This window comes from Schistocerca gregaria, chromosome 2 (assembly GCF_023897955.1).
Source record: "Schistocerca gregaria isolate iqSchGreg1 chromosome 2, iqSchGreg1.2, whole genome shotgun sequence".
NCBI classification, from domain to species: Eukaryota; Metazoa; Arthropoda; class Insecta; order Orthoptera; family Acrididae; genus Schistocerca; species Schistocerca gregaria.
The window spans coordinates 510,864,586-510,890,228 of NC_064921.1; the positions used below are offsets into that span (position 1 = coordinate 510,864,586).

General features: G+C 40.3%; 1 protein-coding gene across 2 annotated transcripts in view; it reads right to left on the minus strand.

The window, feature by feature from the left end:
* The window catches only part of LOC126329331 (trypsin delta-like), a 75,935-nt gene that overhangs the window by 22,768 nt on the left and 27,524 nt on the right, over positions 1-25,643 (minus strand). For both annotated transcript variants that reach the window (XM_049996147.1, XM_049996146.1), the window contains one exon: positions 17,436-17,540. In XM_049996147.1, the coding sequence (XP_049852104.1) occupies positions 17,436-17,540 (105 nt within the window). The remainder of the gene's footprint in view (positions 1-17,435; positions 17,541-25,643) is intronic.

Below are 25,643 nucleotides of genomic sequence, written 5' to 3' on the forward strand. Positions count from 1 at the left end.
GTACAGGTCCCACACACTTGAGCAATTTCTAGAGCTGATCGCATGAGTGATTTATAAGCAACCTCCTTTGTAGACTGATTGCACTTCTCCAGTATTCTACCAATAAACCAAAGTCTACCGCCTGCTTTACCCATGACTGAAGCTATGTGATCATTCCATTTTTTATTCCTGCATAGTGTGTTACACCAGGTACTTATATGAGTTGGCTGATTCCAACAATGACTCATTGATATTGTAGTCATGGGATACTATGCATTTTCATTTTGTGGTGTGCACAATTTTACACTTTTGAGCATTTAGAGCAAGTTACTATCTTTGTACCAGTTTGAAATCTTATCAACATCTGACTAAATATTTATGCACCTTCTTTCAGATAGTTCTTCATTACAGATAACTGCATCATATGCAAAAAGTCTGAGGTTGTTATTAATATTGTCTACAAGGTCATTAATATGCAACTTGAAAAGCAAAGGTTCCAACGCACTTCCCTGGGACACACCTGAAGTTGCTTCTACATCTGACAACGACTCTCCATGCAAGATCACATGCTGTGTCCTCGCAGCCAAAAAAGTCTGCAATCCAGTCACAAATTTCACTTGATACCCCATGTGATAGTACTTTTACCCATAAATGCTGATATGGTACTGAATCAAATGCTGTTTGGAAATCAAGAAAAACTGCATTTACCTGAATACCTTGATCCAAAGCTTTCTGTATGTCATGTGGGGAAAGTGTGAGCTGTTTCACATGAACAGTGTTTTCAGAATCCATGCTGCTCAGCACTGAGGATATCCTTCTATTCAAAATACCTCATTATGTTTGAGCTCAGAATATATTCTAAGAGTCTACAACTAATTGATGTCAAGGAAACTGGATGGTAGTTTGGTGGGGCACTTCTACTATCCTTCTTGTAGCTGAGTGCGACCTGTCCTTTTTGCCAAGAACTGCGGGTGATGTTTTGTTCAAGGGTTTGATGACAGATTATAGTTAGAAGAGGGGATAACTCAGCCACAAATTCAGTCTAGAATCTGAGAGTGATTTCATCAGGTCCTGGAGCTTTGTTCAATTTGAACAGTTTCTGGTGTTCTCAACACTGCTGACATTAATAATTATTTAAGTCATCTTTTCAGTGGTGCGAGGATTAAACTAGGGCAATACTCTTGTGTTTTCCTTTGTAAAGGAACATTTAAAAATAGAGTTAAGCATTTCAGCTTTCAGTCTGCTACTCTCAGTTTCAGTTCCTGTCTCATTTGCTAGGGAGTGGACACTAACTTTAGTGCCACTAAGAGCCTTTAAATATGACCAGAATTTCTTTGGATTTTGTGAAGTATCGTTTGACAGTATTCTGCTATGGTAGTCACTGAAGGCATCATGCATTGCTCTCTTGTTGGCCAGATGCTTTTCATTCAACATCTCTCTATCTATAGCCCTGCTCGTTGTTTTACAATTATTATGCAATAATCTGTGTTTCTTTAGAAGTTTCTTCACAGTGACTGTATACCATGGAGCTGTTAAGCTGTACATAGAATTCGCAAATGTACACATCCATTCTGGATGAGCAATAGCCAGTTTCAATGCATGCATTATGACTGTGCATAAAACATTGCTATCCTCTCTCAAACAATTTTACTGTCTCTCGTACAATAAGACAAGCAGCTAGGACCCTACCAACCAGGTCCTGTTTAGTTTTTGCTCAGTTTTCATACACCAATGATCTCGTATGACTCCACAGGGATAACATTCACACTAGACTAGTTTTAGACAATTATGTATTAGTTTTTCAATAACAATGTAGAAACATAAGTACAAGAGTATACAAACATGTGCTTGCACATATTGCTAATTCAAGACCACTTGAAATATACATTTTTTAAGATTAGTTTCTGATGACAAAATACTTAGTGTAGAGTCATCTATCATCTGTATAATTTTGATTCTAGATATTTGGGTCACACTGTGTTTACACAGCTAAATGCTGGACATTTGCAGGTTTGTAATTGACTACTTGTTCTTTTTGATATGCTTTTTACAAGACATTTTAGTTTCATGAATAGATTGTCAAAGCATTTTATTGCTATATGTTTTACATCTTTCAGTTACAAAGCTATATTTACTATTGGAGAATGTAAATCATATCTGCTTCCAGTGTTATATTTGCAAATGTTTCATATTTCTCTCAAACTCCAATTGATGGTTAATAAAAAAATTTTATCAATGAAATAATGGGTAAATTTTGAACTGCTCAAACAAATGCTTGCAAAATTTATGTGAGTGATCCCTACACAAGATTATAAATACTTTCTTTTGCACAATGAACAGTTTTTATGTAAATGAGGAAGGAAAAGGAAAAAGGAAAGCACCACCATTCTGGCCACTGACGGACCAACTGGCCCCTTCTGACCACTCTGTCATCCTCAGCCAGTGCTGTCACTGAGATACAGGTTGGAGGTGCATGAGATCATCAGACTGCTCTCACAGCAATTGTCAGGTTAGCAGAGCTGATGTTGCTATTGCTTGTTCAAGTAGTTCCTCAAATGGCATAATGAGACTGGGTGGACGCTGTTCCAATCCTCGCTCCAAGGAAAAATCTCTGGCAGCACCATAAATTGAACCTGGGTCCTCACATTGTTGTCAGCCACACTAGCCACTCGGCTATGGAGGCAGACACGAAAGAGTGGACTTGCTGCAGAACAGTAGTCTATGTGTCGTCAATGAATTGAAATGGGTTGAAACATTGGTCATTATTTTCATGGCAAAAGTAAATGAGCCTAAACTTAATAGTGTGTCTAATGTATGGTTTTCCCTGTTTCAGTTTTCATCAGTTGTGTTAACCAAGAACTTAGAAGTTTCTGTCATGGTTGAGGCAGGATATTTTTATCAGTAGAGAAGAAAATGATTGTTCTAAGTTTAAAAATAACCTATTTGTGCAAAATAAGGCAATAGTTTTCACAAATACATCATTTTCTCTTTTTTATGTTGGTATTTCTGTATTCAACACACAGTATTTTGCACAAAATCTAGTGACAACTGATAGTGCTTGAGGAAATCAATTCTGAGAATAGGTTCTTCAATTGTTGACACTAAAAACGTCCACTCCAAATTGCACTCGGGCGAAAGTTTCACTGTATACAAAGTGGAACCCGAACACTGTAGGGTAGACAAGTTCATTGCACGAAGTACTGTTTTGTGTGGTTGCGCTTTATTAGTTGCTGGGCGAACCGGCAGCAAGGAGACATCTGTGCCAGTGTCTACCAGAAAACGTACACCTGATCGTAAATCACAAACATAGACTTGACCACACTTACTGTTGTTGTCCGAAACATAGTGTAACATGGGATGGTGCCCGTTGTTTACATTGCAGGAGGTGGCACCATAGCCTACCTGCAGTTGGAGTTTGGGTAAGAACACGGTGACTGGCATTTGAAAGCTTGCTCCCTGAGCACTGAATGCAGTGCACAGAGCTCACGTTGCCTGGCGGAGTATGCTCTGTCGGCGGTGCGTGAAACATTCATTTACTGGCCTATCTTCATAAGCAGAGATTGCAGTCTGGATAGGCAAAGGCAGCTTTTCAGTGTAGATTTCTGCGAGCGTATCATCAGGCATAACTTGCTCTTTGACAAGAAGACGGATGTATCACCACAGCTGGGACAGAGACCTGTCGCCGAGACGCTCTTCGTAGATGAACTGTCGCACATTTTCTCTCCTGGTTTTAGAGACATGCTCCAGTATCGTCTGTTTCGCCACAGCATACTTTGCTGCTAGAGGGGGTGCTTTGACCAGATCGTAAATTAAATCGACATGGTCGTGAAGATGGTTCATGAGGCAGATGAAGCGTGCACCGTCCTCCAAACCACAGACATTGAATGTTTGCTCAACCAGGTTAAACCAGAACTCCAGGTGAGCGGGTTTGAAGTCTGGTAGTTTCAGCAGATTTGGCACTGCAGTCACTGTGGAGGTGTGCCTATTACTTTGGACAGAAGTAGAGCATGCAGAAGATAGCGAGTCCGAATTATTGGCATCCCGTATTGCAGGAATCACGAAATTCACTTGACGCCATGGGGGCGGCTGACAAGCGATGGACACTCGAACGGTATGAGGATCGTAGTCAAAATGTGCATTCTCATTGGTGTGGTAGCTCGGAGAGAAGCCACAAGTACTTAAGTACGCTGGTGAATGTGCATTATGCACACAGTATTCACTCGACAGTGAGTGGTGGGGTTGGTTGTAGATGTTGGAGTAATTACTGTCCAGCACAGAATTGTTGACTTGATTAGAAGCAACACAAGGATCCCACACACGTCCACTAGGATGCACACTCGGTGTGATATTTGCTGTTTGGCGAGCATTGAACACCTGTTGACTAGCCAGCGTGGAAGGATACACACGTGGCGGGAACTGATTCGAGTTTGAATTTACTACTGGATTTTCCAAAGCAGCAAAACCTCGCTTGACGCCACGAACTGTATTGAATTGTGAGTTCGACACAGGAGTAGGAATGTTCCGACCAACACTCTGTGGAGAACACGTGGGAAGGTCTAGGCTAACAAAGCCAGAGTCCACGACTGTTGGCGGTTGGAAGAAACTGGCGGCACTCGATGAATTCCACTGCATGTTCTGGCTGAAGGATTCCGAAGATTCTTGCGGCATACCCACTACAATAGCAGGAGTGCTGGAGAAATGTTGCTGAAATCCGGGCGGCGGTGAGTGCTGAAAGGCCATTGTCTGGAGCTGAACAAAGGCCCTCGTGATCGCAGGGAAACTCTACATGGTAGGCACGTAAATAACCTTCGGGCGGTAACTCGAACGCATATTACACAAAAAACGGGGTCACCAGTGAGGGAATATAGAATAGTTGTAGGTAAACAACTAGAATTCTCTCAGATACAGATTTATTCACACTTAGCTTCTACACAGATACAAATCCGGAGGCTAACTGCCGTTAACGTCCAACATCCTGCCCAAAGCCCTCTCCTCAAAGATAGCACACTTACGCACTGAACAAATATCAATATTTATAGCGCTCTAGGCCACATAACCCCCCCACCCCCCGCACACGGTATGGAGTACGTCCCTGTGAATGGGGGGGGGTTAGAGAAGTTAGGAAGGTAACGTACAGTTCTTCTACATCAGACGGAGGCCGGGAAGGTGAAATGAGGCGAAGTCAGCAAGCGATGCCGGCGGCTGAAGACAACGTCCCGTCCTGGAGTGGAGGTGTAGCACTTCATCAGCAGGCAGGCAGAGAATCACCGTGTCAGAAGGCCTAACAAATGCACGCAAATTGCCACATGCAGCACTTCTGCTCAATTTAAAGCGGCGCACCACATGAGATTCTGCACTTCCTCCCTCAACATTGTCACACGCGAGTACCACACACACTGTATCACCATCTATGACAACAGATAATTTATGTATGTCATCAGGGTGTACATGTGTTGTGAATTCTTGGGTGGCACCTGTACAAACAATGGTATGGAGGCAGAGAGGTGTGGGAAAGTCATGGCAGAGGGAAGCATCTGCTAAGAGGAGGGTGGCAGGTGCACTGGACTGTGCAGGCGACAACCTCGGGTGATCAGCTGATGGACGAGGGAGCGTGACCAAAGGCAACGAGGAGCCAATATGGATTGAAAGGCGTGACAAAGAGCTGCCACACGAAGCTGGCAACACAATGGTAGAATCCGAGTGATTGGCAGTTTGACTGCGAGGGCTGTGAGGAGTGAAGCCCCGAAAAGATTGGCCACTCGAATTAGATGAACGCGGAGAAGGAGCAATGCTCGGCAGAGATGCATGCTGTGGAGAATCAATACCCGAATGCATGGTATGGGAAGATGGATGGCCGCTTGAAGCAGGAGTGGGAGAAATAGGGACAGAATCAGGGAGGTTCAACCGAGGCTCAATGAAAGCTAGTTTCACTCGGTTGAGTGAGACCATGGTTACAGAGTCTTTTATGAGGAGATCCTTGTTATTCTCAGAGCGTTTGATGACCTTGTAAGGATCTGTGTAGGGCGAATTAAGTGGGGCTTTGATTGAGTCGTCTCTGAGAAACACGTACTCACAAGAGTCTACCGTGCGCGGTATGTACATGCGCGGAGGTGTATGAGCAGCCAGAGGTGGCGGCTGAATTTTGCTGCAGTGCAAGCACACCCGCTCGAGAAGTGAAGAGAGTTCAGAGGGTCATGGAAGTGGGGTGGGAGTGATTAATTCTCTAAGCAAAACCAGAGGTTGGCCATACACAAACTCGGCTACGGAACCCTTGAGGTCTTCCTTGAAACTCGCACGAAGGCCAAGAAGCACGAAGGGCAGTGCCTCTGTCCATAGTGAGTCATGGCAATGCAAGGCAGACTTTAAGGTGCAATGCCATCACTCGACAAGCCCATTGCTTTGGGGGTGGTATGCAGAAGTGTGAATTTTGGCAATACCACACATTTTTACATAAGTCAGAGAAAACTGAAGACTCGAATTGTCGCCCCTGGTCAGTGGTGAGGTAAACAGGTGAGCCAAATCTAGAGATCCACAAATCTAAGAATGCTCGACTCACTGTCTCAGAGGTAATGTTTGGATTAGGCACAGCCTCAGCTCACCGGGTCATCCTGTCAATAGCTGTAAACAAGTAACGGAAACCCTCGGAGAGGGCCAAAGAGCCTACGAGGTCGACATGAACATGGTGAAACCGGCCTGGCAGTTGGGCAAAACAGCCAAGGGGTGGGGAAGTGTGCCTGGAAACTTTGTTCTGTTGTCACAACACACATGCCCTGGCCCAAGACTGACAGTCGCGGTGCATGTTTCTCCAGATAAACCGTTCAGCTACCAGACGGGTGGAAGCTTTGACACCAGGGTGTGCTAATGTGTGTAATTTGTCAAAGACCTTGCGTTGAAGGGGCTTAGGAATAAATGGCTACAACGTACCAGTCGATTCATCATGGGAAGTATTGGGGGGAACAGAAGACTCACTATAGTGTCTCATGCCATAAGTCAGTGTACTTAGAATGGTGATGGAAACAAAGCAACTTTGCTTTTTGTTCACCTACGGTAGTCATTTGAAATGAGCATTTCATTCAAAATTATGCCAAATATGAAATCCATCCTCTAATAAATTTTTTTAATGGCAAAAAGTCTCAAAGCTGTTGCCATCCATTGGAAAATTTCTGTTACATGTTGATCAAATATGGTAAGTGAAAGTACTGTGCATTAATGGTATCACAAGTTTAAGAGTGGAAAGATGAATGTTCATAATGATGAAAGAAGTAGTTATCCATCTTTAATCAGCCACACGGTCCTTAGTAAACACAAGTTCAAATGGGACTTCATGAACATTCAACCTACTGCCCAGGTTTTACTCCAAGTGAGTTCCATTTCTGCATATAAATTTTGATTCTAACAAAGACCTTCAAGATATTGTAACAGGATGGTTTCAGTCTTGGGCAGCATAATTATGAAGAGGGAATTTGTAAACTCATTAAGAAATATGATGAATGCTTAAATCTAAATGGTGATTATGTAGAAAAATGACAGTAATAAACAGATGTAGTTTTAAGATTTTTCAGGTAAATTTGCTTTTGACAGCAGCAGGATTTTTTTATTGCTGAACAGAGGTTATTTTCTAGATAACTTTATACAATATGTGTGCTATAGCGTTCATTCATAGGGTCAAGTGCTGTTCTCATTCTTTTTTAATGGTCTGCCATTTTATTTTTAAAAGTAATAAAATTGTTTTTGAGAAGGTAATCTTTCACTCCAAGCAGCGTGTATCCTACAATACAAGTGTGGCGTAGAGTGCCATAAATATCGATATTTGTTCAGTGCGTAAGTGTGCTATCTTTGAGGAGAGGGCTTTGGGCAGGATGTTGGACGTTAACGGCAGTTAGCCTCCGGACTTGTATCTGTGTAGAAGCTAAGTGTGAATAAATCTGTATCTGAGAGAATTCTAGTTGTTTATCTACAACCATTCTATGTTCCCTCACTGGTGACCCCATTTTTTGTGTAATACGAGTTTGAGTTACCGCCCGAAGGTTATTTACACACCTACCGCGTCTGGTTTCTCCGCGATAGCGAGGGCCTTTATTCAGCTCCAAACAATGGCCTTTCAGCACTCACTGCTGCCCAGATTTCAGCAACATCTCTCCAAGACTCCTGCCGTCGTAGTGGACATGCAGCTAGAATCTTTGGAATCCTTCAGCCAGAACATGCAGTGGAATTCATCGAGTGCCGCACAGTTTCTTCCAACCGCAAACGGTCGTGGACTCTGGCTTTGTTAGCTTAGACCTTCCCACGTGTTCTCCACAGAGTATTGGTTGGAACATTCCTACTCCTGTGTCAAACACACAATTCAATACAGTTCGTGGCGTCGAGCGAGGTTTTGCTGCTTTGGAAAATACAGTAGTAAATTCAAACTCAAATCAGTTCCTGCCATATTTGTATCCTTTCGCGCTGGCTAGTGGACGTGTGTGGGATCCTTGTGTTGCTTCTAATCAAGTCAACAATTCTGTGCTGGACAGTAATTACTCTGACATCTACAACCAACCCCACCACTCATGGTCGAGTGAATACTGTGTGCATATGTCCTACCAACCGATCCCTTCTTCTAGTTCAGTTGTGCCACAAACTTCTCTTCTCCCCAATCCTATTCAATACCTCCTCATTAGTTACGTGATCTATCCACCTTATCTTCAGTATTCTTCTGTAGCACCACATTTCGAAAGCTTCTATTCTCTTCTTGTCCAAACTAGTTATCGTCCATGTTTCAATTCCATACATGGCTACACTCCAAACAAATACTTTCAGAAACCACTTCAGGATGCATAAATCTATATTTGACGTTAACAAATTTCTCTTCTTCAGAAACGCTTTCCTTGCCATTGCCAGTCTACATTTTATATCTTGTCTAGTTCAACCATCATAAGTTATTTTGCTCCCCAAATACCAAAACTCCTTTACTACTTTAAGTTTCTAATTTCCTAATCTGATTCCCTCAACATCACCCAACTTAATTTGACTACATTTCATTATCCTCATTTTGCTTTTGTTGCTTTTCATGTTATATCCTCCTTTCAAGACACTGTCCATTCTGTTCAGCTGCTCTACCAAGTCCTTTGCTGTCTCTCACACAATCACAATGTCATCGGTGAAACTTAAAGTTTTTATTTCTTCTCCTTGGATTTTAATACTTACTCCGAATTTTTCTTTTGTTTCCTTTACTGCTTGCTCAATATACAGATTGAATAACACCGGGGAGAGGCTACAACCCTGTCTCACTCCTTTCCCAACCACTGCTTCCCTTTCATGCCCCTCGACTCTTATAACCGCCATCTGGTTTCTGTGCAAATTGTAAATAGCCTTTCGCTCCCTGTATTTTACCCCTGCCACCTCCAGAATTTCAAAGAGAATGTTCCAGTCAACATTGTCAAAAGCTTTCTCTAAGTCTACAAATACTAGAAATGTAGGTTTGCCTTTCCTTAATCTAGCTTCTAAGATAAGTCGTAGGGTCAGTATTGCCTCACGTGTTCCGATATTTCTACGGAATCCAAACTGATCTTCCCCGAGGTCGGCTTCTACTAGTTTTTCCATCCGTCTGTAAAGAATTCGCATTAGTATCTTGCAGCTATGACTTATTAAACTGATAGTTCGGTAATTTTCACATCTGTCAACACCTGCTTTCTTTGGGATTGGAATTATTATATTCTTCTTGAAGTCCGAGGGTATTTCGCCTGTCTCATGCATCTTGCTCCCCAGACGGTAGAGTTTTGTCAAGACTGGCTCTCCCAAGGCTGTCAGTAGTTCTAATGGAATGTTGTCTAATCCTGGGGCCTTGTTTCAAAGTAGGTCTTTCAGTGCTCTGTCAAACTCTTTGCGCAGTATCATATCTCCCATGTCATCTTCATCTACATCCTCTTCCATTTCCATAATATTGTCCTCAAGTACATTGCCCTTGTATAGACCCTGTATATACTCCTTCCACCTTTCTGCTTTCCCTTCTTTGCTTATATCTGGTTTTCCATCTGAGCTCTTGATATTCATACAGGTGGTTCTCTTATCTCCAAAGGTCTCTTTAATTTTCCTGTAGGCAGTATCTATCTTACCCCTAGTGAGATAAGCCTCTACATCCTTACATTTGTCCTCTAGCCATCCCTACTTAGCCATTTTGCACTTCCTGTCGATCTCATTTTTAAGGCGTTTGTATTCCTTTTTGCCTGCTTCATTTACTGCATTTTTATATTTTCTCCTTTCATCATTTAAATTCAATATTTCTTCTGTAACCCAAGGATTTGTACTAGCCCTAGTTTTTTTACCTACTTGATCCTCTGCTGCCTTCACTACTTCATCCCTCAAAGCTACCCATTCTTCTTCTACTGTATTTCTTTCCCCCATTTGTGACAATTGTTCCCTCATGCTCTCCCTGAAACTCTGTACAACCTTTGGTTTAATCAGTTTGTCCAGATCCCATCTCCTTAAATTCCCACCTTTTTGCAGTTTCTTCAGTTTTAATCTACAGTTCATAACCAATAGATTGTGGTCAGAGTCCACATCTGCCTCTGGAAATGTCTTACAATTTAAAACCTGGTTCCTAAATCTGTCTTACCATTATATAAACTACCTGAAACCTTCTAGTATCTCCAGGGTTCTTCCATGTATACAACCTTTTTTCATGATTCTTGAACCAAGTGTTAGCTATGATTAAGTTATGCTCTGTGCAAAATTCTACCAGGTGGTTTCCTCTTTCATTTCTTACCCCCAATCCATATTCACCTACTGTGTTTCCTTCTCTCTCTTTTACTGCTATCGAATTCCAGTTATCCACGACTATTAAATTTTCGTCTCCTTTCACTACCTGAATAATTTCTTTTATCTCATCATTCAGTTCATCTCTTTCTTTGTCATCTGCTAAGCTAGTTGGCATATAAACTTGTACTACTGTGTTAGTTGTGGTCTTGGTGTCTATCTTGGCCACAATAATGTGTTCACAATGCTGTTTGTAGTAGCTTATCCACATTCCTATTTTCTTATTCATTATTAAGCCTACTCCTGCATTACCCCTATTTGATTTTGTTTTTATAAACTTGTATTCACTCGACCAAAAATCTTGTTCCTCCTGCCACCGAACTTCACTAATTCCCACTATATCTAACTTAAACTTATCCATTTCCCATTTTAAATTTTCTAACCTACCTGCTCAATTAAGGGATCTGACATGCCGCACTCTGATCCATAGAACGCCAGTTTTCTTTCTCCTGATAAGGGTCTGACCTATCTTCTTCTTTATGCAATGCTTTAACAATAACATATTTCAGTGTGTCCAGAAAAATGCCCTGTTTCAGTGAGCTACTACATATGTGGCTGAGAATCCTACTAATCTGTTGAGAACAAGCTTTTAGTATTCTGTTTGAAATGGTATCAGTTCCATGCGAGCTTTTACTTTTGAGCAAATTTGTTATTTTACTAATTTCAGTAGGAGAGATGGGTTGAGTTTCAGTTTTATCAAATTGCATTAGTGTGCCTCTTTCATATGCAATATTGTATTTTCTAATGACCAGGTGGATCCTGTTTTCTCTACAACACTTGAAAAATGATTATTAAAAATATTTTCTACTTCTGACTTTTTGTTAACAAACTTTTCATTCAGTTTGATAGAAATACAGTATCTCTGTGATTTTGATTGCCCTGTTTCCCTTTTAACAATATTCCCAATTGTTTTAATTTTATTGTCAGAGTTGCTGTTCTCAAACATAATGTTCATACTTCTGAACTTTTTAATATGTTATCTTAATACAGTGCAGCAGTTTTTATAATATTTGACTGTTTCTGGATCATTACTCCTTCTAGTTATAAGACACATTTCACTTTTCTGTAAACAAGATATTTTTATTCTTTTAGTTAGAATGGCTTTTTAGATGGTTCCTTAAAATCATGTTTCACTGTTTTCTTAGGAAAGATGTTTCAGAGGTATCATGAAATAGATTAAATTTTAAATTAGCATCAGGTTTCTTACACACCTCATCCCAGTATAACTGTTACAAGCTTTCCCTATTATTTTCAATTATTATTATAATTTAACACACTATTTTGGAGGATTGTTTTGTATTACTGTATGGAGCTATGTCATATACAGTATAACTGTTACTAGCTTTCCCTAATATTTTCAGTGATTATTATTATTTAACACACTATTTTGGAGGATTGTTTTGTATTACTGTATGGAGCTATGTCATTTACTGTAACTAGCTGTGCAACATGATCAGATAGATCATTCTTAAGAGGAAAGGTTTTTACTTGATTAAATTTATCTTGGTCTATAAATACATTATTTATCTGTGTGCTGCTTTCCTGTACTACCCAAGTAGCAAAGCAATAACTGACGTTAGATGGAAAGGACCAAGTAATACTTCAGATTCAAGTTTTCTATCAGACTCTTTCAGAAAATCTATGCTCCTCTCTCCATGGTGTCTCTAATGATACCCACCTACCATATCTGTGATTATATGATGTTCAGACAGGCATAGTACATCTATTCCACAAACAAGAAGCTCATCTACTTTGTTTTTTCATCCCTTGATAATCTGATGCAATATACGACTAACGTTACTTTTCACTGTGCTTTTATGAGAAACTTGTGATATATTAACATTATTTTTCACAGTAGTATTATGAGAATCTTGTGATATTTCAACGTCTCTACTATGTGCCTGTCACCAATGCAGTGACGCCTTGCTGCAGTGGTTACACCGGTTCCTTTCAGATCACCAAAGTTAAGCGCTGTCAGGCTAGGCTAGCACTTGGATGGGTAACCATTTGGTCTGCAGAGTGCTGTTGGCAAGTGGGGTGCACTCAGCCCTTGTAAGGCAAACTGAGGAGCTGCTTGATTGAGAAGTAGTGGCTCTGGTCTCGGAAAAAGACATATGGCCGGGAGAGCGGTGTGCTGACCACATGCCCCTCCATATCGGTATCCGGTAACGCCTGTGGGCTGAGGATGACACAGTGGCTGGTTGGTACTGTTGGGCCTTCATAGCCTGTTCAGGCAGAGGATTTTTTTTTTCTTTAACTACCTGCCTGTCGGAGCTTCTCATTAAGCTTAATTTCATTCAATGTTGAATAGTTGGACACTGATCTTAGCCTAAAAAATTATTAGTTTTTAGTTTACCTTGTAGAATTTTATTGCTACACAGTAAAAGTTCTTAGCAAGGAATATCATTGATGTGTTATCCTTTCTTCTGCTCTTCACTTATTTGTTTAACACCAAAAATAATTAATTATTGACAATATAATGTAAATGGATAGCACTCACCAAGCAGTGGCAGGAGAACACTCAAACAAAAGGGTTTAACTTTTACAAACTTTCAGAGCCAGTGGCTCCTTCTTGCAGCAGGAGAGTTAAACAGGAAGGAAGAGGGGTGAAGAAAATGTACTGGACACGTTTAGAGAAAAGGATGCTGTTCAGAACAGTCACCCAGAGCCAAGGGTTATGGGAGACTTATCTGACAGGTTGAGGAGGAAAGTCTTTCCCTCTCATTCCGTCCAGTAAGTCTCCCCCGACCTTGGGTTCTGGGTGACTTTTGTGCACAGTATCCCTTTCTCTAAATCTCTCCAGTCCTTTGCCTTCACCCCTCTTCCTTCCCCTTCAACTCTTCTGCCAGAAGAAGGAGCCACTGGCTCCAAAAACTTGTGAAAGTTGAACCTTTTTGTGTGAGTTTTCCCCTGCTGTTGCTTGGTGAGCAGATTTTTTATCTCTTCATTTACACTGTATTGTCACTTATTTGTTTGTATGATTGCATCTGCACCCTCTCACCCAGATACAGAAGAATAAGGAAATTGATTTAAGCAGTTGTGTGGATTTTGATCTTGAATTAGCTGCACTGTTATTAACAAATATTGATTTAGTTGTTGTTGCTGTGTACCATTCCCCAGATGGTAACTTTGAGAACTTTATTGGACATATGACCAAGCGAGGTGGCGCAGTGGTTAGCACACTGGACTCGCATTTGGGAGGAGGACGGTTCAATCCCGTCTCCTGCCATCCTGATTTAGGTTTTCCGTGATTTCCCTAAATCGTTTCAGGCAAATGCCGGGATGGTTCCTTTGAAAGGGCACGGCCGATTTCCTTCCCAATCCTTCCCTAACCCGAGCTTGTGCTCCGTCTCTAATGACCTCGTTGTCGACAGGACGTTAAACACTAATCACCACCACGACTTTATTGGACATATGGAGAACTGTTTGTGTTACCTGACACACCTAAAGTCAAAAATCGCACTGTGTGGAGATTTTAACATACACATAAGTGATGGAGATGCTAGAAAGAGGGTCTTTATGAGATTAATTACCAGTTATGGGTTGTTTATTGCAAATAAGCTCCCAACAAGGGGTGGTGCATGCCTGGACACCATAATCACCAACCTCAATATCTGGGACTATAAACTCAGTGTAGTTGAACCTATGATAGCAGATCACTGTGCGCTAGTAATGGAAACCAGTATGAGGAGCAAACTGCAGATAAGCATATGGCATTCAAACTACACATTCAAAAGAAGATTTGTTACAGAAGAGAGACTAAATGATCTCAAAGCAGCTCTGACTTGTGTAAACTGGCAGCAGAAAATTGCAGAGTTAGTAGGCAGTGATTCTTTCTTATGTCTGTTCCAAACCTTAAAAGCAATATTTGATGACATGTTTCTGGTAAGACCAGTGAAGAATCCTGTGGACAAATCACAACGTAGGCAGAAAGTCAAACAATGGTACACACCCGAGCTCAATAAATTGAAGTGTATTGTAACAATGTGCAAGTTGCGAATGATATCAGCTTTAGACATTCCAGCTAAAGAATTACATCACCACAACTACCTAAAAGTCAAAAAAGTTTATAGGAAGGCAGTAGAGGAAGCAAAAAAGAAATATAATGATCCATACATTAAAGAGGCACAAAATCCTTGTAAAGCTGCCTGGAACCTTGTGAATGAGAACAGAAAGAAGACTACCTCCTGCTTAAATTCATGTAGCTCTGATGAGTTCAATGAATATTTTGTCAGAATAGTGGAAAAGACAGTGAGTGAAATTCCACACTCTGACCTAGATCTGACTGCAAACATAAGAAATGCAGGCAGTTGCTGTATTCAAAACTGGAAGGAAGGACACCCTGAAGACATGATAAAAATTGTGAACTCCTACAAACACTCAGGAAGTGTAGACATCTATGGCATGTGCTGAACACTGCTAAAAAAATTATTGCAGAATTAGCTCCGCTACTAGCCATAGCAATAAACAAATGTCTATCTTCTGGTGTCTTCCCAGACTTCCTTAAACTGGCACGCACAATACCAATATATAAGAAGGGGGATCCATACGAGGTGTCCAGCTTCAGACCAATCTCAGTGGTACCAGTACTAGCCAAAGTTACTGAGTCTGTGATGCACTGCCAGGTACTGAATTACTTTGAGGAAAACAACTTATTCCAAAACACACAGCACGGATTCCACAAAGGGAGATCAACAGTGACAGCCACACTAGACTTATTAAAAACAATTCGACAGAATTTTGAAGAGAGAGAGAGTGTGTGGCACTGACCCTCTGTGACCTCAGCAAAGCCTTTGACTGCATCTCATACACAACACTAACAGCCATGTTAAGATGCTATGGTGTTGGAGGTGTTGTTTTATCAACACTCCAATCTTATTTGGAAAACTGAAAGCACGTAGTATCAGTGCACGGAGCAACTTCTCTTGAACAAAAGCTGGAACATGGAGTGCCCCAAGGATCCATCTTAGGACCTCTCCTATTCCTCATACATGTCAATGATATGAGCTGTAATAGCAAATGTTGTAGTTTGCAGATGACACTACCCTTATTGCCAAAGAACATATAGCCACAGAAGCTCTTGGTGCATCAAATTTGATCTTCGAAGAAATAAAAGAATGGTTCATCATAAACAAAATGAAGATCAATGAAGAAAAAATCCAACATTTGATATGCAGTCTAACCAACATCGAAGACCAAGAAATCATGGAGACTGTCAGACTACTGGGCTTTGCTTTGGCAGCAAACTCTCCATGAATGATCACACTGCATATGTATGCACCAAACTTTCTCGTGTGATATACTTCCTGAGGAAGCTGAAGAGGGAATAACTGACCAGTTTCTCACAATAGTCTACCATGCACTCTTCCACAGCCCCATTAGCTATGGACTGTTGTTGTGGGGACATTCCTCAGGCTGCAAAGATGTGTTGCTATTACAAGAAAATCCATCAGGATCATATCCCCTAGCAAAAATGGTTCAAATGGCTCTTAGCACTATGCGACTTAACTTCTATGGTCATCAGTCCCCTAGAACTTACAACTAATTAAACCCAACTAACCTAAGGACATCACACACAATCATGCCCGAGGCAGGATTCGAACCTGCAACCGGAGCTCTAGCAAAAGACTGGACCATTGTCAGCCTATTTTCAACAGGCTAGGCATAATGACTGTTTTTAGCCAGTATGTGTTTTTCTGCCTCATTTATATAAAAGAAAATCAAAGGAATTTTAGCATAAGACAAGAAATACATAATCATGATTCTCGCTGTAAGAGGAAAATTGAAGTGCCAAGGTGTTACCTATCAAGTACACAAGACAGCTTTCCAACAGTCACCCTCCAGAAGTGAAATCCCTGCCATCAGAATTATTTTTGGAAAAAAATTGCTCAGGACTTGAAACAACATCCACTACATTCCTTGGAAGAGTTTTTCAATAGCGGTTCTAGTGAAAGGACAAAATAATAAATATTCTTATGTTTATATTTAATTTTGCCTAAATTTAATCTTCTTTTTATGTTCTCAGTTAACCGCACATGTAATTTTGTGTTTTACTTAAAATATATATTTTGCCAAAACGAAACTTTATGTGTGTGATATATATGGTTTTGTAAACATTTTGCTTTATGGTATTTTCATTTGCTGCTATGAAGTTTTACCTTCCTGTTTAGTTATATTTCATTTTCTCTATGTTCTATGTGTTTTTGTGCACTGCATAAATATTTCCTTTTATTTGTAATATAAATTTTGTATATGGTGTTGTATAAATGTTAGTTGATAAACAATGTAATTGTGACGCAGTCTGTCCAGCCATGGCTGGTAAATGACGAAGATATAGTAATAAAGTAATAAAGAAGAAAAGAGGTCAATGACTTGGTGTTGTTTCTCTGTTGTGTAACAGCTTACACTGAACTTTTTACATGGTGCAGTTTCATGAATACAATAAACTTTAGATTTTGTATTTAGATGGCATTTATCAGTAGAGGAAAACTGTATTCCAGAAAAATGCCAAAATTTATAAAAATTCCACAATTTTAATAAAATGATAAAAAAATAACTAATATTATCCACAATAAATACTACTTGTATTAAAGATACCAATAAGTAATAGCTTGTTTCCTCTAGCAACTATTTATTAAAGATGGAAATGCTGATCAGCAAACCTTTTTATAAGTCCAAAAATTGGGTTGTTCATTATAAGACCCAAAAAGGACATGGCAGCATTGCGTTCCTGTGAAGCTCCTTCTTTACATTGAAGCACTCTGCACCTGTACACCCAATAACAATATGCTTTAAAACAACTGAACACTTTTATTGATGACAGGAATATTTTTACTACAGAATACAAATACTTTCATTTTTATGTTACTGTTACCTACATTGGTTTGTTGAGGTTCGCCGATGACATTGTAATTCTGTCAGAGACAGCAAAGGACTTGGAAGAGCAGTTGAATGGAACAGACAGTGTCTTGAAAGGAGGATATAAGATGAACATCAACAAAAGCAAAATGAGGATAATGGAATGTAGTCGAATTAAGTCGGGTGATGCTGAGGGAATTAGATTAGGAAATGAGACACTTAAAGTAGTAAAGGAGATTTGCTATTTAGGAAGTAAAATAACTGATGATGGTCGAAGTAGAGAGGATATAAAATGTAGACTGGCAATGGCAAGGAACGCGTTTCTGAAGAAGAGAAATTTGTTAACATTAAGTGTAGATTTAAGTGTCAGGAAGTCATTTCTGAAACTATTTGTATGGAGTGTAGCCATGTATGGAAGTGAAACATGGACGATAAATAGTTTGGACGAGAAGAGAATAGAAGCTTTTGAAATGTGGTGTTACAGAAGAATGCTGAAGATTAGATGGGTAGATCACATAACTAATGAGGAAGTATTGAATACGATTGGGGAGAAGAGAAGTTTGTTGCACAACTTAACCAGAAGAAGGGATCGGTTGGTAGGACATGTTCTGAGGCATCAAGGGATCACCAATTTAGTATTGGAGGGCAGCGTGGAGGGTAAAAATCGTAGAGGGAGACCAAGAGGTGACTACACTAAGCAGATTCAGAAGGATGTAGGTTGCAGTAGGTACGGGGAGATGAAGAAGCTTGCACAGGATAGAGTAGCATGGAGAGCTGCATCAAAGCAGTCTCAGGACTGAAGACCACAACGACAACAACAACAACCTACATTTGAAATCAAATGGAGGTGAGTACCAGTATGTGTATCTTTAATCTTTATTTAACAACAAAAACAAGCAATTTTTCACAAAATAATTTAATTGGATAGATAAAAAAGATCTGCTCACCAAGCAGTGACAGAACACACATATCAAAGAATGTTGTAATCAGGCAAGCTTTTGGAGCCATTGGCTCCTTCTTTAGGTAGAAGAATTGAAGGGGGCATAAGAGGGGCGAAGGAAAAGGACTGGAGAGGCCTAGGAAAATGGCTAGATTTCAGGAAAAACATCAGGGGAGACTTACTGCACAGGATGAGAAGTAATGACTGATTATTGGGGACTGAAAAGATGAAAGCTTAAAGGTGGAAGACAGGGTAATGTGTAAGACAGAGTTACTGCTTAAACATCATGCATGAGATAACAAGAGTGAAAAGATAAGTGCATTGTAGGTAACAGAGGTGGGAGGGTGGTGGTAAAAAATAGATGGGTGAAACAATGAAAGATGTAGAAAACTAAAACATTTTTCACTGTCCTACCAATCTATTTTTCACTGCTGTCCTCCCACCTCTTTTATGTACAATGAAATTAGCTTTTCACTCTTATTAAGCCATGCATGATGTTCAAGCAGTAATGTCTGACTTGCACAGTACCCTGTCTTTAATCTTTAAGCTCCCAGGCTGTCAAATCTCTCTTGATGCAGTCCCCAACAATCAGTTGTTTCTTCTCATCCCGTGTGATATGTCTCCCCTGACCCACAGTTTTGGGCTACTTTATAGAAATCTGCCCCTTTTCCTAGACCTCTCCAGTCCTTTTCCATCACCTCTCTTCTTTCCCCTTCAACCCTCTGCCTGAAGAAGGAGCCACTGGCACAAAAGCTTGCATAATTACAACCTTCTTTTGTGTTGTGTTCTGCTGCCACTGGGTGAGTAGATTTTTCACCTATCCAGTTAAATTGTTTAATCTTTATTAGTCTTTAATCTCTATTTATTCACTGTTGATCATTTTACATGTAGTAGGCTTTGTTGGATGTAAATAGCAGTCGTGTAGTCGAAGAGTACAGGTGAAATTTTAAATACTAAAATCATCAAATGAGAGACTACAGGCACAATCAAACATTAAAATCAACATTGTCCATATCATGAACTCTTTTATAATGTAATGTACACTTTCTATTAGTCACTTACTGGTACACAATTATACCTTGAAATTTTTAAATTGTGTGGATCAAACAGAGAAAAGAAATTTATTAAAAATTTTGAGTTTGTTTACTTTGTAGAAGCTTTCTGATCTTGCTGTCCAGTGCCATTGTAATGTTAATGTTTGTCTGATTATTTTCTGTTGTCATGTCTGTGAATTGTTTCTGTGGCAGCATACTCTTTAATGTAGTTCCTGGCAAAGACTGCAGAGACATTCACAGTTGTTAGTATTTGAAATGTGGTAAAAAGAGGGAGACAGTGCTCCACCTTATATATTATACAGACAATTTCTTTTTGAACTTTTAAAATGTTGCTGATAGGGGGGAATGTACCCCATATGAGTACGCCATATTAAATATGTTACTGAAAGAGCCCAAAATATGTCGTATGGAAACCATATGTCTTGGTTTCCACATGAGGTTGGACACTCAAGAGATACTTTTGCCAACTCATTTAATATGCTCTTCCTAACTGAGTTTGGTGTCAATATGTATTCTTTAAAGTTTAAATAATTTATTTTCTGTACCCTCAGATGATGCTGAAATAAGCATTCTGATTTAATCTGGATCACAAATAAGCTTATTAGCTGAAAACTAATTTCATGGTGCATCAGAAGTTTCTTATGTAATCTTATCAAGAATTACGATGTCCTGATGTGAAATAAGTAAAGTTGTATCATCAGCATAACAGACTACAGACTGTGGGACACTATGGATTAGATCATTGACGGCTACAACAAGGCAGAAGTAGCCAAGAACAGAGTCCTGTGGAACAACAGTACCAGCTATTACTAAGGAGCAATATCTGTTTCTAAATGAGACAAACTATCTTTTGTTCTTCAAATGGGAGGATATTGCTCCTAACACAGATTTGTGTAGGCATAGCACTTCAGTTTTGTTAGTAGTATGTTGAAAGGAATACAGCCAAATGCTTTACTTAGCTTGCATAATGTAAGCGATACAATCTCTTATTTTCAAAAACAGCTAAAATATCATCAATAACATAACAGCAGCATTAGTATTTTTATCTGGCTGGAACAAATACTGATGGTTGCAAAACAAGTCATACAATTCAAAATCATAATGTAATTATGAGGTAAATAAAATAGAAAGAAATTTCTACATGGGAAAAATATATTAAAAACAAAGTTTCAAGACATACCAAGCGGGAAAGCGCCGGTAGACAGGCACAATAAAATAACACACAAACACACACACAAAATTACGACCTTTGGAAACTGGCGGTTGCTTTGTCAGGAAAGAGGGAAGGAGAAGGAAAGGTGAAAGGATGTGGGTTTTAAGGGAGAGGGTAAGGAGCCATTCCAATCCTGGGAGAGGAACGACTTACCTTAGGGGGAAAAAAGGATAGGTATATACTCGCACACACACACACACACACACACACACACACACACACACACTCACACACACACACACACACACACACACATGCATCCATACATATACAGACACAAGCAGACATATTTCTGCTTGTGTCTGTATATGTATTGCTGGATATGTGTGTGTGTGTGTATGTGTGTGTGTGTGTGTGTGTGTGTGTGTGTGTGTGTGTGTGTGTGTGTGTGTGTGTGTGTGTACGAGTATATACCTATCCTTTTTTCCCCTAAGGTAAGTCTTTCCTCTCCCAGGATTGGAATGGCTCCTTACCCTCTCCCTTAAAACCCACATCCTTTCACCTTTCCTTCTCCTTCCCTCTTTCCTGACGAAGCAACCGCTGGTTGCCAAAGCTCGTAATTTTGTGTGTGTGTTTGTGTGTTATTTTATTGTGCCTGTCTACTGGCACTTTCCTGCTTGGTAAGTCTTGAAACTTTGTTTTTAATATCATAATGTAATTGATTGTACATGAGTGATCAAAATATTTTTGAGAGTTTTGGCACAACAAAGTCTGGTCAATAGTTGTGGGGGAGTTGTTTATCACACTCTTTGAATATGGTTATAACTTCCCAGATTTTGAATAAATCCAGAAAAACTCCATACCCTAAACATCGATTAAAAATATAACTTAGTGGCCTACTTATCAAATGAAACATTCTTTTAACAGAATAATTGGACCTCTAGTAGCAGCACATACATTTTGAATTTAGAAACTATTTTGAAGATGTCACTGGGTCTGATAATGTCCCAATGAAAGGTGAGCCTTTCAGACAGTTGGGAGTAAAGCAAATCCCTTGCAGATGTGTCCAAGTTCTTAACTAATTTGCTAAAGTAGTCACTGATTTCTCCTGGATAAAGCAGAGTTTGACATACAAGAAATGGACAAAAATATGGAAACACCATGACAAACGCATTCGTGAACAAAAGTGAAGGTGATAAATAGCTAATCTTGTGGGTTATGCTATTGTATTAGACCATAAATGGCACCCATGCAATATCCTCAATATGGTGCAAGTATCAGTTGTCATCATAACATTGTTCTGCAGAGCTGTAAGTGCATTACGTCAGAGCTCAATGCATTTGAAAGTTGGCAAATTGTTGGTGCTTATATGGCGGGTGCTTACATAACCAAAGTAGCCAAAATGTTTGATGTTCCAAGAGCCACTGTAGCAAAGATTTATAGTGCATACAGGGATAGCAGAAAAATGTCATTTGCTAAGTCACAAGATAAATGTGATGAAAAATAAGAAGGCAATAGCTGAAAAAAATCTCTGCAGAACTGAATGTCACACTTGCAAGCCCTGTCAGCACCAAAACACCACATACAGAGCTCAATAAGCAGAGAACTGGCATGCATGATCACCAAACCAGAAACAGTAATTGCTTGTACCTAGACAGAATGAATAAAACTAAAATCCAAACCAATATGTTTTATCAAGGTCTCAAGATATAGAATAAATTGCCAGAAGAAATCAAAAATATAAAGGAACTCTGTAAATTTAAAGAATATTTAATAAAAAATAGCTTTTATTTGATTAGAGGATTCATGCAGCATAAAATTGGCATAAATAAATAATCAGGTCAATCAATTATAAAGTGGACATTCTGGATTGTAATTTACCCATACAAGTATTAGAGGAGTCTTGTGATCTATTTCTTTTGATTGAAGCAGTTTCTTCTGCATTATGTAATTCAATGATAAATTGTGTGTGTAATATACATACACTCCTGGAAATTGAAATAAGAACACCGTGAATTCATTGTCCCAGGAAGGGGAAACTTTATTGACACATTCCTGGGGTCAGATACATCACATGATCACACTGACAGAACCACAGGCACATAGACACAGGCAACAGAGCATGCACAATGTCGGCACTAGTACAGTGTATATCCACCTTTCGCAGCAATGCAGGCTGCTATTCTCCCATTCTCCCATGGAGAGGATCGTAGAGATGCTGGATGTAGTCCTGTGGAACGGCTTGCCATGCCATTTCCACCTGGCGCCTCAGTTGGACCAGCGTTCGTGCTGGACGTGCAGACCGCGTGAGACAACGCTTCATCCAGTCCCAAACATGCTCAATGGGGGACAGATCCAGAGACCTTGCTGGCCAGGGTAGTTGACTTACACCTTCTAGAGCACGTTGGGTGGCACGGGATACATGTGGACGTGCATTGTCCTGTTGGAACAGCAAGTTCCCTTGCCAGTCTAGGAATGGTAGAACGATGGGTTCGATGACGGTTTGGATGTACCGTGCACTATTCAGTGTCCCCTCGACGATCACCAGAGGTGTACGGCCAGTGTAGGAGATCGCTCCCCACACCATGATGCCGGGTGTTGGCCCTGTGTGCCTCGGTCGTATGCAGCCCTGATTGTGGCGCTCACCTGCACGGCGCCAAACACGCATACAACCATCATTGGCACCAAGCAGAAGCGACTCTCATCGCTGAAGATGACATGTCTCCATTCGTCCCTCCATTCACGCCTGTCGCGACACCACTGGAGGCGGGCTGCAGGATGTTGGGGCGTGAGCGGAAGACGGCCTAACGGTGTGCGAGACCGTAGCCCAGCTTCATGGAGACGGTTGCGAATGGTCCTCGCCGATACCCCAGGAGCAACAGTGTCCCTAATTTGCTGGGAAGTGGCGGTGCGGTTCCCTACGGCACTGCGTAGGATCCTACGGTCTTGGCGTGCATCCATGCGTCGCTGCGGTCCGGTCCCAGGTCGATGGGCACGTGCACCTTCCGCCGACCACTGGCGACAACATCGATGTACTGTGGAGACCTCACGCCCCATGTGTTGAGCAATTCGGCGGTACGTCCACCCGGCCTCCCGCATGCCCACTATACGCCCTCGCTCAAAGTCCGTCAACTGCACATACGGTTCACGTCCCTGCTGTCGCGGCATGCTACCAGTGTTAAAGACTGCGATGGAGCTCCGTATGCCACGGCAAACTGGCTGACACTGACGGCGGCGGTGCACAAATGCTGTGCAGATAGCGCCATTCGATGGCCAACACCGCGGTTCCTGGTGTGTCCGCTGTGCCGCGCGTGTGATCATTGCTTGTACAGCCCTCTCGCAGTGTCCGGAGCAAGTATGGTGGGTCTGACACACCGGTGTCAATGTGTTCTTTTTTCCATTTCCAGGAGTGTATATATATTACGAATTTATTATATATAGCTTGTATTTCATTATCTTATGTGACAAAATAATGTACATATGGATGTATAATGATGACATCCATACAAAGACATTTGTTTATGGATGAATAAATAAATAAATTCCAAACCCATTCACGAGTGATGCAAATGCCTGTAATAGGAAAATATGGCTTGGATGAGTCTTGTTGCACACTATGTTCAACTTCTGGCCAAATTTTTGTCCCAAGTGGCAAGCACTTGGTGACGATTTGGGCAGCCATATCATGATATTCCATGGGCCCCATCATTACTCTGAAAGGTCGCTTTATGGTCAATACCATGTAATACCCAGATCATGCAATACTAGTTGAAATGATTTTAACCTACCAAGTATTGGCTAGAGTGTCTATGGATTCATTGTGGAGGTACAGACAGACAGTCACATGAGATGCTTCTGAACACACTTTCTGAAAACTGTCTTGAGCAGCTGGCTTGGCAACCCAAACACAATGGAAATACCTTAGATCTTGTAAAAACAAATATGTCAGACCTTATTAACAATGTCAGTATGGAAATGGGGATTTGCAATCATGATGTCATTATATCATATATGATTACAAAAGGTAATAAATCAGTTAAGAAGGCTAGGAGAGCGTTTGTGCTAGATAGAGCAGATAAGCAGTTGTTAGCGTCTCACTTAGACAGTAAATGACATCACTTTGTTCCAGTAAGATGGAATTATGGGCAAAGTTGAGGCAGATTGTTAATCATGATCTGGAGAGTTATGTGCCTAGTAAGATTGATTGATTGATTTGATTGATTGACTTTATTTTGTGTTCCATAAGTCCAACTGTGTTGGGCTCACAAGGGCATGGAACATGCCAGTTTTTTACAATACAATTTGATAATCTTATAGGATATACAGACCATTGAGTACATAATTATATAAAAATGTATACAGGAAATTCTTTGAACAGTAATACAGAAAAAAGACTATACATATTTTCTTAGAATCATTAAAACACTATGGAAAAAACAGATACAGAGCACAAATTGATACAGAATACAGAGCTCAAGTTAAATAACATTCTTACTAGCATTATTAAAAGTTTACAATTTATTTACTTAAAAATTCATCTAGACTGTAAAAAGCTTTTTCTAGCAGAAATGTTTTTAGTGCTTTCTCAAACTTACTGTTGTTATGACTCTCTGTCTTTATTTCATGAGGTAGAGTATTGAAGAGATTTCTTCCAGTGTAGTGGACACCCTTTTGTGCCAAGCTCAAATTTCTATGCTCGCTGTGTATGTCATTCTTCCTCCATGTCTTATGCTCATGATAATTACTGTTTGATTGAAATGTATCTATATTTTTACAGACAAAACACATGAGAGAAAAAATATACTGGCATGTAGTTGTGTATATTTTGTTTTCGAAAGCTATTTCTACATGAGTCTCTTTGGCA